This window comes from Nylanderia fulva, unplaced genomic scaffold, assembly GCF_048542155.1.
Source record: "Nylanderia fulva isolate GAGA-0341 unplaced genomic scaffold, ASM4854215v1 Scaffold13, whole genome shotgun sequence".
NCBI classification, from domain to species: Eukaryota; Metazoa; Arthropoda; class Insecta; order Hymenoptera; family Formicidae; genus Nylanderia; species Nylanderia fulva.
This window is the reverse complement of record NW_028189518.1, coordinates 2,609,882-2,624,903: the sequence shown is the minus strand read 5'-3', so window position 1 is coordinate 2,624,903 and position 15,022 is coordinate 2,609,882. Positions and strand designations below refer to the sequence as shown.

The 15,022-nt window shown below is 30.3% G+C and overlaps 1 protein-coding gene and 1 long non-coding RNA gene across 11 annotated transcripts in view; one reads left to right on the top strand and one right to left on the bottom strand.

Annotated features, from left to right (window-relative positions):
- Positions 1 to 12,753, bottom strand: part of Mctp (multiple C2 domain and transmembrane region protein) — a 28,817-nt gene extending 16,064 nt beyond the window's left edge. Inside the window, exons 1-6 of one of the 10 annotated variants that reach the window (XM_085479782.1) lie at positions 12,201 to 12,753; positions 7,427 to 12,134; positions 4,393 to 4,806; positions 1,819 to 2,085; positions 819 to 961; positions 320 to 511 (exon numbers count right to left, since the gene is read on the bottom strand). In XM_085479782.1, coding sequence (XP_085335908.1) covers positions 320 to 511; positions 819 to 961; positions 1,819 to 2,085; positions 4,393 to 4,806; positions 7,427 to 7,484 — 1,074 coding nt within the window. In that variant the 5' untranslated portion in view covers positions 7,485 to 12,134; positions 12,201 to 12,753. Of the gene's footprint in view, positions 1 to 319; positions 512 to 818; positions 962 to 1,818; positions 2,086 to 4,392; positions 4,807 to 7,426 lie in introns of all 10 variants that reach the window. The other 9 variants (XM_085479784.1, XM_085479785.1, XM_085479783.1 and 6 more) reach the window with 9 other exon arrangements.
- LOC114932457 (uncharacterized) overlaps positions 1 to 13,052 on the top strand; it is a 73,583-nt gene extending 60,531 nt beyond the window's left edge. The window contains exon 4 of the long non-coding RNA XR_014924053.1: positions 12,083 to 13,052. This is a non-coding gene — a long non-coding RNA (uncharacterized LOC114932457). The remainder of the gene's footprint in view (positions 1 to 12,082) is intronic.
- The last annotated feature ends 1,970 nt before the right edge of the window (positions 13,053 to 15,022 follow it).

Here is a 15,022-nt window from a genome sequence, read left to right as displayed (position 1 = left end):
TCACAACCCAGTTTCCAGATTCTTCATATATACGCTATAAATACACGCACGGCACATCTATCTCTTTATACCGCGACCGAGAATCATCGCTTATTGTTAGTTTATCATCCCTTCTTACATCCTTCGTACACCCGTAGTTGATGCATTTTCGATACATACTACTCTCGAATATTCGCTTGGTATTACGTGTGTTTAATTAGGGGATTCGTTTCTCCCGTAGAATTAAGAAAGGAGATGAAATTTTTCGAAATAATGAAAACATATTGAAAAGTTTCAAATAAAATAAAAACTGTTTTCAAATTAAAAAAGTGACAAATACCTGTTCTTTTTCCTGTTGATTTCTGGGCCATAATGTAGCCGTCAGATAGATTTCGCCTAAATGCTGCTTTGGTCTGCCCGGATCTTTAAGTTCTAATGTTATATCCTGAGAATGTCCAAGGTCGAGTTGTGTTAGATCCAATTGAGCAGCTCCCATAAAGTCATCCTGCAGACCCCAATCGTAATCGAAAACCTGTCAATACATAAAAAGTATATATTGATCTCTCGTCGGAATACTTTTTATTGGATAATGCTTCAATAAAAATATTGCATATGTCCTAAATAAAAATTATATTTACTAAACAAATAAGATAAGTTGTCTTAATTTACTTTAATTTAAACTAAAGACAATATTTTATTTTTATAAATATCTTTAGTTTTATATAAAAAAAAACTTGAAATTATATATCTTAAAGAGATATATTTATATATTATAGTCTTTTATATAATATTTTATTTATATTCGACATTTCAACTTATAAGAAAACTGCTAAAAATACCTTAATAGTAAGTGCTTGAAAAGGATCTTCTATGGGCAAGGTCACGCTTTCATCCCAAACCGGATTTAAATCGCGATGAACGGTTCGCGATTTGTGCAATAGTCGTCCTGAACATTTTACTTTCACGTAAGGATCGCTGGCCCCTAAAACGATAAGAAATAGCGGTCATAAATTATAATATTTTATCAACTATGTGTCGACAGATATAAAAAGGTACTTTATATTCTTGCAAATGAGCTTGAAACCATCTCGAGCTATATTTTATGTATCGATATAAAAACGTTGACACCTTCAAATAACGTTAGATAATTTTACAGACTTTAAGATAACATTTTTATGATTTATTTACTTTATAAAATAACTGTGGGAATTGTTTGTTCATTCTCTTATAAATAGATGTACAATACACTGAAAAACAATTTAGTTAATTCTTATAAGTATTTTTAGTTCAATACGTTCAAATATAACATTTATTTGAAACTAATAATATTTATTTGATACTAAAAATATTTATCTGATATAAGAAAATCTTTTTCAAAACAAATCAATATTTGTTTGTTTGAAATAAATGATTCATTTAAACGCGCGCGCGCGTATTGAACTAAGTATTTGTTAATTTAACACATTTTTGTTCAGTGTATAAATATATGTATATTCCATATATATTTTGCGTAAATCTTTTCATCTAACACGCGAAAAAATATATATATATTATATTTATTATAATTATATTTTAAAATATTATTATATTTCAATTTATAATTATTATATTTATATTATACATATATATTATAATTATATATGTATATTAAAATAGTGAATATTTTCATCTAACACGCGAAAAAAAATATACATATATATTATATTTATTATAATAATTATTATAATTATTATAGTTATTATATTTTAAAATATTATTATATTTCAATTTATAATTATTATAATTATTATATTTATATTATATGTATATTAAAGTAGTGAAAAATCTCTCTTCTCTTACCGCCTCTATCCATCGCAACGAGATTCGCGCCTCTTCTTATATGCAAACGAAGCTGGAAGAAGGCATGTTGCCTGAGTGCTAATTCCCTTTTTCGTATCGCCTCATCGTGAATGAACTCGCCATCCGGACCAATAGAGCCTTGAGATACTTCGCCCATGTGTCCCTCTTTCTGGAAGCTCGCGGCTCCTTTCGAATATCCCTCGCCGTATTTCCCGTCTTCTTGCATAGTCATGCCTTTTTCTCGGCCACCACGTGCCAACGGAGATTCTGCACATGTAAAATGTATTAAGAGATACGTATAGCAGTGTTAGTTTTGATACTCGATAATTCTCGACCTTGACGAGGACAACATTCTTTTGCCACAAACTTGATTATCGAAAATAGAGGAATTTCATCGATGAATAACCTTTTGCACATTTTTACAAAATAATATTTCTAAAATTGTCCGAGAGAAAAATTTAATAATATATAATATTAATTTTTGAATCTCAGTCATTGACTATATTTAACCTTCAATTAATTACTTGTATTATTTTTACTCTTGAAACACTGGAGCATTGTGCAAAATTGTTGTGAGATACATCGATGTGAAACTAAATTTCGTGATATTCTTAAAATTCATAATATTTTCAATTTCTTATATCATTACTTACAAAATAATTGATTCAATAAAAAGTCAAGTTATAAAAGAAATTTGAAAAAAATTAGATTGTAGTAAAAATAAAAATGCAATTAAACGAAAACGAAATTACGCGATGGTTTCTCTCGTGAAGAAATGAAGCTTTATATAAAAAAATATCTACGTATTGACGCTGGTATTATAAAATAAGTACATGAAAAGTCCTTCAGATTAATCTGTCTAAGTATAGCAAGACACGCCAGCATTCGTGCTGAAGCATTTTGGATCAATTGATATAATGGGGGTCTAAACGTGCCGCACATATCGACTTTCAGGATTAAATACAAACTGCACGCTCAATATTTTATTCGCGCGCTCTCCGCAAATTAGTAATCACTGCTAAACTCGAAAAATAAGTATTTGCACACACAATTATATATACATAGAACCATTATATTAAATTATATATATATATACCATTCATCACCGATTTCGCTTTTATATGTAATAATTTATATGTGCGTATATAAACGAAATCACGATTTATTAATATTTCATCTTACATTCACACGCGAATATATTTTCAATTATTATAAGTGATTTGCCTTCTAAAAGCATATTCAGTTGTATTTATCATCCTATTCTAATGCTTCGACAGAAAATTAATTCTGTGACGGCAAAACTATATTTTGCAAAAAGGTTCAATTATTAAATCGAACGGTTTGTTAATAAACTCCAATTTATTGAGCGAAGAATGCAACAATTTGCTTTCGAGCAACCAGTTATCCGAATAAATTTAATAGGTATTCATTTTTTTCCTCGTTTCTCTATCAATTTAACCAAGACACATATACACTCATATACAAGATTGTAAAGGTTAAATTTTTTAAACTTTTTAATAAAATCTTTTTTACTATAGACACGTGCGCTTTTTTTATTATGCAAAGTAACTTGGAATAAAAAAAATACTAAATAAAGCATGCTTACATAAAAATATGTTTAAACGTAACATAAATTTAAAATTCACAGACACTATTATTTTTAAGTTCAGAATTTTTCCTAATATTGAGAACGCTTAAAGAAATTTGAATAAATTGAGAATGACTAATATAAAAACAAGAAATAAATATTTCTATATTTTTCTCCAAATGTGAACATTTATAAGAAAGATTTAATTCCTTTTGCGACATTATATAGATAAGATACTTGGCATGAGTTCTTCGATATTTGGTCCAACACAGTTTGAAAAGCGCTGCTATAAACGCTTGAAACGGAAAGCAGAGATGCCACTTAGAACTTCGTTGCATAACAGTGATTCAATTCATTGTGCATTCATTCAATGCATAGCGTGCGTGTCATAATACTGTCCGTATACGATTGTTATGTCATCAGACGACCGTGAACTTTTCCATTATACATAAGTACAGATCAAATACATATCTCATAAATCCTATAATAAGTTTCTGTCGCGGCCCAAGAATACACGTGTTCAATTTTAAGTTCTTTTAAAATTCAACTACATATATGTATTTCTTCTGGGTTCCACTTTAAATTTAACAATTTATTTATTTAGATATATTTTTAAATCTTGAAGAAACACACTATATTATTAACAAAAATATTTTTCAACTTTTCGTGTTTGAATTTAACTGGATATCACGGAAATGTATATCAGTTCAAAGTTGGCGTTCTATTTGACAGTCAGACCATGAACTGGTTGTAGATATGCAAATATCGGATACAGATTAAACTTTGCAACCATCAGCCAGGGTCGTCAGCGTGCATATAAAAGCATCATATTCTTCTTTGACAGAGAGGATTTATTGCTTGTCACTTTAAATTGTATTTTTTTAAATTAATTATATTCAAAATAAAATCTGTCTGCCACACACAACGCACACGCATACACAGACAAATTTCACAGAAAAGTTAGTCGAAAGGAATATATCGTTCACCTGGACGATTGAGGCAGTGCCTGGCCGGGCTCTGGGTGGCCGAGGAGCTTCTGCTGTGCTCGGAAGAGTAATCGGCGGCATAATCGGACTCGACGCCAGGATTCTTAAGCTGGCCCGCGTCCTGGGACTGCACGCTGCTGGCATCCTTCGACTTTTTTCGCTCCTTGCTCCTGCTGCGAGCCCAACGACTCTTCAGAGTCGCGAAGAAAGTGTGAGTGCGCTGCGCGACCGATATCGTGCCGTGGTGCCGATGATGCCGATGATGGTGGATGACGCTTGATTCACCCGATCCGTCATCCCGCCTCGATGGCGAGCGGTTCGCGATCTCGCTGTCTCGGAGCTCCGTGGCGCTTCTCGAGATCTGACGGCTTCCGTTCAGGTTCAGTCTGGATCTCTCTTGAGTAGAAGTGCTACCTGCAAATCGAAATACGAGTCTCTATCGAGTTACTCGCGTTTATCAAACGGATAGACCAAATTATGCCAAATTCTGATGACAGGTGATCGTGAAGTATTAAAAATACAAATTATTTTTTTTTACAATTATAGTTATTATATTTTTTATTGATGTCGTCAATATAAACTATGAATCAAAAGGAAAAAATATAAAATAAAGTTTCTCATTTGATCAGAGTTTGAGATGTGTCTCTGTGAGTTTCTTTATTTTTAAATCTTCTTGTCTTCTTGATTCAATATCAAAACTATTCTTTAACAAGACATTTTTCGATAAATAAGAAACAGACTAAGTTCGCGTTGTTAGCAAACTGGATGAATACTGACATTAACAATATATATATACTAATATCACACGCATGCGTTATGTGGATATTACACGAATGATTCATGCTGGAAAGAGAATATGCACGCAACAGGAATATTAAACTGATATGCCATCATTGATGACAATAGATAAATTTTTTTCGGGCAACTATAATTATATTAAATTCGGACAACCAATTATATTAAAATACATTATAAAGAAAAAAGAAATTTATTTCTTCAAGAAAGAAACTGATAAAATAAAGTTTCTTGTATTTTTACATTTTTGCTTATTAAATATAAATTGAACAATGTCTGTTCCTGAAAATACTTTTACAATAACAAAATTTACATGACAAAATACTATACCTAATATTAATATTGCAATTTTTATGTTCTATTATGATATCCATAATGTAATCTACGTTTTTTTTTAACATTTCGATCTAGTTGTTAATTATTTCAACATCTAGATAAGTAAAGTAAAATTGAAACATAATTTCAGAACATTCTGTGTGTGTGTGTGTATTTCGATGATATACGTGTAGTAATTTGATTTAACGTGGATAATTTGTTTCGTACACGCTTCTTCTTAATAAGCTTAAATGAGTCGTATGTCATATAAATGTAATTAGATAACAAACTCGTTATTTTAGAAGAATAAAACAACTTGTTTTTATTTTATTACAAAATATTTCTAGCTACATCTATTATATAATTTATATATATTTACATATATTTATTTAAAAAAATGATTTATATATATTTATATATATTATATAATATATAATGAAAATTGATGATACTACTTAATACTGTTATCAATAATCATGATAACAATACTCTCCCATCCACTGTTAAAAATAACGGGGAAAAAATAACAAAAATAGATTGATCTCGACCACCCGTTTATTTCTTAATAACCCTAGCACCCAAATTGAAAGTCGATGTAAGGGTGGAAAAATAGGGTGAACATAGATTGGGATATGAAATATAAGTACGTCTCTCTAGAAAAATGACAAGGAAAGTACATTATACGTACTCGCATGTAAGCATATTGATCCGTCTGTATTATTAAACATAGTGTAATACGAATTTGACTTTGAAAGGCTTAGCATATTTTCCGTTATACTTTAAGAAAGATAACGTATCAAGTAATTAATACAAGTTTCCAACTTTTATAACAATTGGCTCAGTATTTATTTATTGCATAGACATTTCTCACATTAAAAACAACTAAACATTAAACAGATAGAATGTTTACATTAATTTGCTTTAATTATTTCACAACAAATAAATTATTGCATCAATGAGTCTGGATACGATTTATAATATCGAAATATAATACAAATAAATTATTGCATCACTGAATCTAAATACAAATATAATTATAAATTATATTTCTATAATTATAAATTATATTTCTGATACAAATTTAATATAACGAATATTTAATATCTGACTATCCATGATCTTAATTTTAATAAAACATTTTCAGATGAAATTGAGATCGATTTTCCGTTAGTCAAAATATTGTGCACAATGTGGAAATATCAGAGCATTTTCCGGACGTGGGGATGATGTCCGGAAGTGCAGAGAGTGCAAATGCATTCGACGTTTATTGGATTTTGTCTCTCTTTCACCGGAAATGATCTTAACACGTTAATGTATCGCGGAAATCAATCAGGTGTTCCAGTCATCTAACAGGGATATTACATCGGATGTTGACATGTACAGACAAATAAGAAATTCGACGTACGTTTTATTTAACATTAAAGAAATTGTTGAGAATTTTGCGAGAATTTTTCACAAGATTTATAATTTCTCATTTCGAAGTTTATAAAAAATTTTAGTTAAGAAAAAAGAAATATATAAACTATCTACGAAGGAGAATATGAAGCTGGGAAAGTTAGGAAAGTTAACAATGTCCAACCTTTTTATAATGATCTTAACTTAAACACTCTATGTCCTACTATTTGACTTCTTGAAAACTCTTGAATATTAAATGTAATTAATTACACGAAAAGCACAAACTTTATCTCGAAAAAATGTTCACTATAAATGGATACATTATTTTTCACTAATTAATTATTATATTAATCTGTAACAGAAAAATATTGTTTTGTTAAATTCTTATTAGTCGTGAAATCTATATAGACTCCAATTTCTCGAAACAATTTTTATAAAATCAAAAATTTGAAAAGAAGTAATTTTCAATTACATATACAGAAAAATGAAAGAGTCCATTTAACGTAATACATGTAATAACGTTATTCACCTGCAGGTGTTGGCTCACTGTCCTCCGATCCAGCGAGTAACTCCACACTTTTGCTCATCTTAGCCTCCGAAAACGCGAATTAGTTCTCGAGACCGTTGCTTGCAAGGCTTTAGTCTCTTCTTGAAGTGCACTAATCCACCGCATTCCGATAGCATGATTTCGTCGATGAATTAATGAATTGCAATAACATTGACCAACCGGCACATATTCCGACTTTGCAGTGTCCACGTGATGCTCGATGACTTCTGCAGCACCATAAGCTCAGTGTTTTCTTTTTTTTCCTTGGAAATTGTTGTGAATCAGTTTTACAGCGTGCGTTTTTTAGTATAAAACTAAAGTTAAAAATTACGGAAACTTCTCCTTTTCCATTGTCCACCTTTTAAGGCACAGGTGTTAACTTCCGTCAATTGCTGTTACGTTGTTATATATAAGGAAGATATGTGTGCACACATACTCGAATAAATACGAATGTATGTTGGGAGATTGTGACCTGAATTGAAAAAGTCATTCGAAACGACAGATAAATAGCTTTGGGCAAAATACAGGATATGTCTCGTAACTGATGGTACAACTGAGAAGATAATCCTACATGCAAAAATGTAGAATGAAAATGGAAAATGTAGATAAAATTTTCTCATGTAAAATTTCGTTCTCGTATAAAATTTTGAAAATTGAAAGATCATAATATGTATATCATTTGCATTTTTCTCACTAATTTTATATTCAATATCATATTTTATATTAAATATAATGAATGAATAATGACAAATTTTATATCTGGCATTAAAATTAAGATCATAAATTGTAGAAAATCCTCTATATAAAATAAGCATATTTTGTTTAACACGAAAATAAAAGATAATAATTACACACAGAAAAAATTAATTTTCTGTTCTCTTTTATTACATTTTATGCAATAATCTAATATTTCGCAGTTTATTCCGATCTCAAATTATTATTCACAAACAGAAACCATTTAACTTATTAAACAAATGTTATTATGTTATTGTTTGCTAGATTCAGAATTATAATGGAACTGTTATTTGTTTATCTTTAACTTGCAATGATATTTTACAATTACAATTAACTACGGAAAATATAACAATTTTCAGGATTTCCGAGTGATATCTCACGATATATTTGTCGATCGTAGAATCCAATTAGCATGTTTGAATAAACTTTGAAGAAACATATTGGCTCTGGCTGGACGGTAATATACGGGATGGAATTACAAAAAATATTATCCCACATATAACGTGAAAATTTAATGAATAAAAATCAGGTATAACACACACACACACAGATGTAATAAACAGTACTACAATTTACTATTATAATTTTAACAACTTGCAATCGATTTGTTTGTAGTAAAAATATTGGAATGAGTCTTTATTTATTATATAATTCTCCAATTTTTATACTTTTGTTGCAATTAAATCACATACCTTTGCAATCACAAATTAAAATTTTGTTAAAAGAGAACTCAAAATTAACTGCAAAATATGAATGTTGCGTATCTATTCTCTTAAAAAGTTCTTTTTTAATCGATATATTTGTTGAAGAAAAAACACTTTCCATCTTAATCTCATCCAAAAAATTCTAATTTAAAATAATTGAACAAATATTTAAGTTAATACCACGATATAATTTTGAGATTTTTTATAAATAAAAAAATATAAATATGTTATATATACTTTCTCTTATTACTTCTCATCGCGCGAGGAAACTTCCGAGATTTCCCAGAGGTAAAGCAGACTAAAATCGTAAAGTGCGTTAGAGGGTTGAAATGCATAGATCGATATGTACGGCACCATCGATAGAGAACACGCCACACTGTCGCACCAGTCTAATCGCATCGATCGTTAGCACGCACTACTAATTACGCTTTTCCACGCGCAATTGCATGTTATACCGATACGTTATATATGACATAAAATTCCTTAATTTCGTACCGTAAGGTAAAAGCAAGTAAAAAATCGTCATAATTCTTAGTATCGCGTAAAAAAATATTTGCTATAAAAATGACAGTAAAAGGTCAATTTTTCGTTTTAAAATTCGCATATAAAATTGGCTCTTTCATAGCTTATTTGAATTGCTAATTATCCCTATAAAAAAATGAAAGTTTGTCATTTATATAGATTTTTTTATATTCAATAATATTTTTAGTCGCTTTACACGTGAGAATGATAATATAATATATAATAATTAATAAATAATTTAAAATTTAGATGCAAAAATCATCATTAATATTTATCTACTTAAGAATTAATTGTGTGAGTAAAATATCTTGCGAATATGATTTATTGCACTTTCTTTCGATTTGATTTTAATATTTGTTTCAATTAATCTGTTCTCCATATATTAATATCTTTATAAAGTTTCAGCCGAGAAGTCTTCATCGATAGCGTTAAAGCAGGAATAGGAATACTAACATATATTTAGTACATATTTCAAGAGGTCAAAAACATGACGTTTTAGCCGCTTGCATAAATTGCATTCGTGTCATCCAACGATCCGTGTAATTTTAGCCAAACTGGATAACAAAAATACATCCCGTATATATGTTTCGACAAAGAATATATTATAATTTTAAATAGCTTGCATCATTTTAGGCAATAACTGGGTTACTTTATATGCAGACTGTTATAAAAATCATTAATATTGTACCTTATTATTTTATACTCTACAAATATTTAAACTTTACTTTCGAATCTTTTTCCAAAGTACGCAAGAAAACAATTTTTCTTATTAAAGGAGAAATATGATTCATTAATTTATCATCCATTATAGGTCTGTATGTTCTTTTTTGTATAATATATTATACAAATTCATGAAGGATTTTTTTGCGAGATAAAATGAAAGATATTAATTTTCCAATAATATAAAATCAATCAAAACAAAGTTTCAAACAAAAATTCATTCTACCATTTCTCAATTTTGACTGCACTTTATACATAAGTTTCTTCTAATCTTTAAGCAACTCATCCTCTCTTATGTAGATGCTGAGACGAATTATTTTAACGATAGCGTAATTGTATGCAATTCTTGCGCGACGATCTTTATATGCAGGTGATAAACCGCAATCTCTCTTCCGGAGCTGTCAGTTTCGGTATGTCGAAGCGCTCTCGGAACACAATCTCCTCGGATTTAGCTTTTGCAAAGCTTGCTTTGTACAGTGTGTGACAAGGGATTTAATAAACTTCCTCGGCGAGTGCAAGCTAAGACGCGCGAACGAATCTTTGGGTGACCGGGATCGATAGCGCGTCTTGATTGAAAAACTTTTGCAAACATCTAACAATACTGGACATCTATCATCTTTTAATGTTAAAATTTGCTAACAATTGCTGCGTATAATGATTGACGATGTAATAACGCATCAAAAAGATTAATCAATTCTTGTTAGTTAAAGACAAAAGATGGATTGCCGCGTATATGTCACGATTAATTGTACCATAATTTTCTCTATTTTAATCTAAAGCAGTGACAGGTATTTTCATTAACATTAGTTGCAAAATGTAATTTAATAATAATAATTTTTGTTGCAATAATTTTATATAGCAGATTTTATGTAAGAAATATCAAATTTTATAAAAGATTTTATTTTATATTATAAAATTAATTTTTTAAAAATTTTAAATGAGATAAGATGAACCATATGTTTTAAAGGTATAAAAGAAGATAGATGTTTCTGCATATATTTAATTTGGTTTTAACTATTATCCTTAATATACTCATAACTCACATTTGAAACACGACCGTTTTAAATTATAAATCTTTGTTCAAGAATTTCATTAGTCAGAAAATTGCAGTCAATGTCGTGAAAATCTTTAGTAATAAGTGTTTCAGCATAATATTTTACGGTTCTATATTTTGCGTCTATAGTTTGCTACATCGTGACTATTGCAGCGTATATTACATATTTTTTCAAGGCAAAAGCTTCGGTAGAGTAAGACAAATAAATTATAAGCATATGCAAGATGACATAACAAAAATTGGAAACATGTACGAATATATATCATTGGTCAAATGGAAAAATTTATCGAAAACGTCAAATATTCTGCGGGTTTTCCAAACTTGTTTTCATCCACGTATTCATAAATCAACCCCTAGCAAACTTCTATAACAAGAGTATAAAAAAATCAGCAGTCTCTTATTTGTGTTTAAAGTTGCAAGAGTTTGAAAATCAATCGATTTTCTCTTTAGAAATATTTAATTTATAATAAAGAAATAAAGAATAAGATAACAAGATCTCAAAATCAAGTTTTAAATGTTAGATTTAAATTTTCATAAACTCTGTTAAGATGAATCTATTTAAAATGAAAGGTTTTATTTTTGTTATTCTTCATCATTTACTCATATTTAATTCAAAATAATTCTCTTCGATCATCTGTACATTTTTAAAACTAATAGAAATACCTCGAAATTTTTGTTGTGATGAAATTTCATATAAGGCATTTCATCAACATCTCGAGTCAGTGGTTAAGAAGAGTCGGCTCAAGATTGATCAAAGAATTTCTGTGGATAAAAAAAGTGTGGGAAACTTAGAACGGCTTCTTTTATATGAAACAGCTGTAGACCATCACAAGCTTCTAAAGAGAACCGTGCTAACACGGTATTCCACAACTGTCTTAAACATATTTTTTCTCGTGCTTTCAGCGGACTGGTATCGACTATCGTTGAGGGTGGATATTGGAGAACGAATAAAGAACTAAAACAGGGATACGGAAAATTAACATCGATAAACATAAAGAGAGAGAGAGAGAAAGTTGCTCGCCATGCTCTCGTTGATTTTGACAAAGATGATGCTTCGTGATCTGTCATGTCACGGATCTCTCATCACGCGCCGATCGTCTCCGTGGCGGAGGTTTCTCGAGGAAGCTGGAAGAAACGAAACATCCCCTAAACAGGTGATACGAGAACTATATCTTCCTCGTTCGGGAGGCAGCGTTTAATTTAACAGGATGAACCGATCGAATGTTCGATTTGACATTTCGCGATGTCGGTATGTAAACGCATACGTACGACGTCGCGGGACGTCGACAGGAACCGAAGGGTGGCTGGAACCGGATGCGTTCTCGCTATCCTCGCCTTTTTCGCGCACACAAACGGTCCGCACGACGATCAATTAATTTACCGTGCCGGATCTTCGCGCACGCGGCACTCGATGCCTCGGGATGACCGAGACGCGGAGGAGAGCCCCGTGTTCTCGCAGAGACGTTCTCCACTTTTCGACGCTTCCGTGTCCGAGAGGCCACTGACAGAACTCCGAGATCTTCCGTCCTGCTCGACCGTCCCTCGTCCGACCCCGTCGTACCATTCACTCTCACGCTCTGTCCCTCTCTCTCGTTAGGATTGTCAGGAAGGAGGCCGTGGCACGGAGAGGGTGCGCGATGTGGAAGCGGGAGAGAGTGAGAGGCTTTATCGACCCGTCACAGGGCCGGTCGAGAGGAGGGAACCCCGTGGCTTCGAGAAATTCAGTTTTTATTTCAAGTGACAAACAATGGGGAGATTCGTGAATAAGCTACTGAAGAAGAAACTGATGAAAAACTTCATTTTAGATAACCATTCAATCATTTTTGGTGCATTAGAGTAAATGGAAAATTTTCAAATTGATCGAGAGGTTTTATCGCGGGAAAATATTTTTTTTTATTATTTTGAATAATTGAATTATGTATAAAAAACTTATATATAGAATATATATACATATATATATATTATATATAGAAAAACCTTTTTTACTTCAAAAGAAGCAATCGTAGAATGACACAATATAAAAAAATTTTTGAACGTTTCTGTTCTTTTCTTAAATGTAAATTTTAGAAAGTATACAATACTTTCTAAAAGTATTCGTGTTCATATAATATTAATTTCAACAGCGAATACTTGAAAATATCATTTCTAAAGTTTAGCTTATCAGAATCATTTCTAAAGTTTTGCTTATTCCTATCTTTGATTCTTCATTTTTTATTCAAGCGTTATCTCGATATTCTTGTTGAGAACACAAATCGATTTCGAAACAGTCGAAGAAAAACTAAAACAACATCGTGTGCTTCTGCCATTTAAAGTGTAATAATGAACAAGATCGAATAATATCACATAATGCATTCTTACCACAGAGAGGGAGAGAGAATATTCTTACAATACCACAGAAACCTTTTTCTTTTATGTAGATTCTATTTATGTCGCGCCTCGGTAAAACCATCAGTCGTAATATGATTTTGCCTCAGAACAAATTGTGTCATGAGTTTGTAAATATAAAGTGACATTGCAAATATAGTATTATAAGTTAAACATGACTATTAGGGAGCTATTCGGAGTATGTGATATACATCTAAAAATTCAACGTGATATCTGTGCGGATGGGGGACATATTTTAATTAATGAGAAACACATTTTAAAATAATTACACTTTAACCACACCTCTGTAAAAACTCGCGAGACTCATCTATTTCCACGATTACAAAGTGACCCGATTTTCTATTGTAGATTTTTCTCTTCTCATTTTTTCTCTTCTACATTAAATTCATAAATATCAATTATGAAAATTGCATCACAACGAAACATTTGAAAATTTTATGACAGAAACATTTATTTTATTATTTGAAATTTTTAATTCTGTTTTTCCGATTTTTAAACATACTGGTTCCAATTTATGCATAATTATATGCACTTAAATCTTTTTCGTCGTTATTTCTTTTTTGATAAACATAAAAATTTTTTTCGCCAAAATAATATTCTTAAGTCTAAAAGTCACATATGTAAAATTTGTATGTACATATGTAGACAGTAAGTCTAATGTATAACATCTGCGACAACTTGCATTTATTTGCTTTTTCTCACACTATGCAGTAATTCTTGTTAAATAATTTACTTTTTGATGATATTTATTTTCCTTTATAAAAAAAATATAAAATAGATAAATTGGTGACATAAAATATTTAGGAAATATTAATAATTGTTTATTAATTTTTATATCTCTGATATATTCTTTTATTTTCTTCTGTATAAAATTAAATAATTTAACATTTACATACAACATATTATATTTAAATGTACTTCTTTTTAAAAGTTTAAAAAAAAAATACATTATTTAGCATTTACATATGTTGTAACATGCAATATAAATATTTAGATATTCAAAAAGAAATACATTATGTACTATATACATATGTTGTAATATATGCAATGTAAATGTTAAATGTATGGTTCAACCTTTTGTCAAATTGTAAGAGAAACTTATTCAAACTTTTAACTTAATTTCAAAACAACTTAAACTCGTCAAAGAATTATATATATTTTTCGATAAGTTTATTATGTAAAAACCGCACATATATATCCTATATATCTAATCAACGGATGTGATATTGCAACTTTGTGAACATCCGTTTTCCTTTTCCCGGATAGCAGCTGTTAACGCGATATATCAGTGATGCAATTAACGAAGGGCATATAAATTCAGGGTCAAACTAAACTGAATTAAAACCAATCTAGAAAGACTTGCGGCTACATACGGAGCATTTACGAAAAAATTGAGCAATAAGTCGAGTGTGGGCTTTTTACATCTTTGCAATATACTATATCTTCAGACTAATAGGA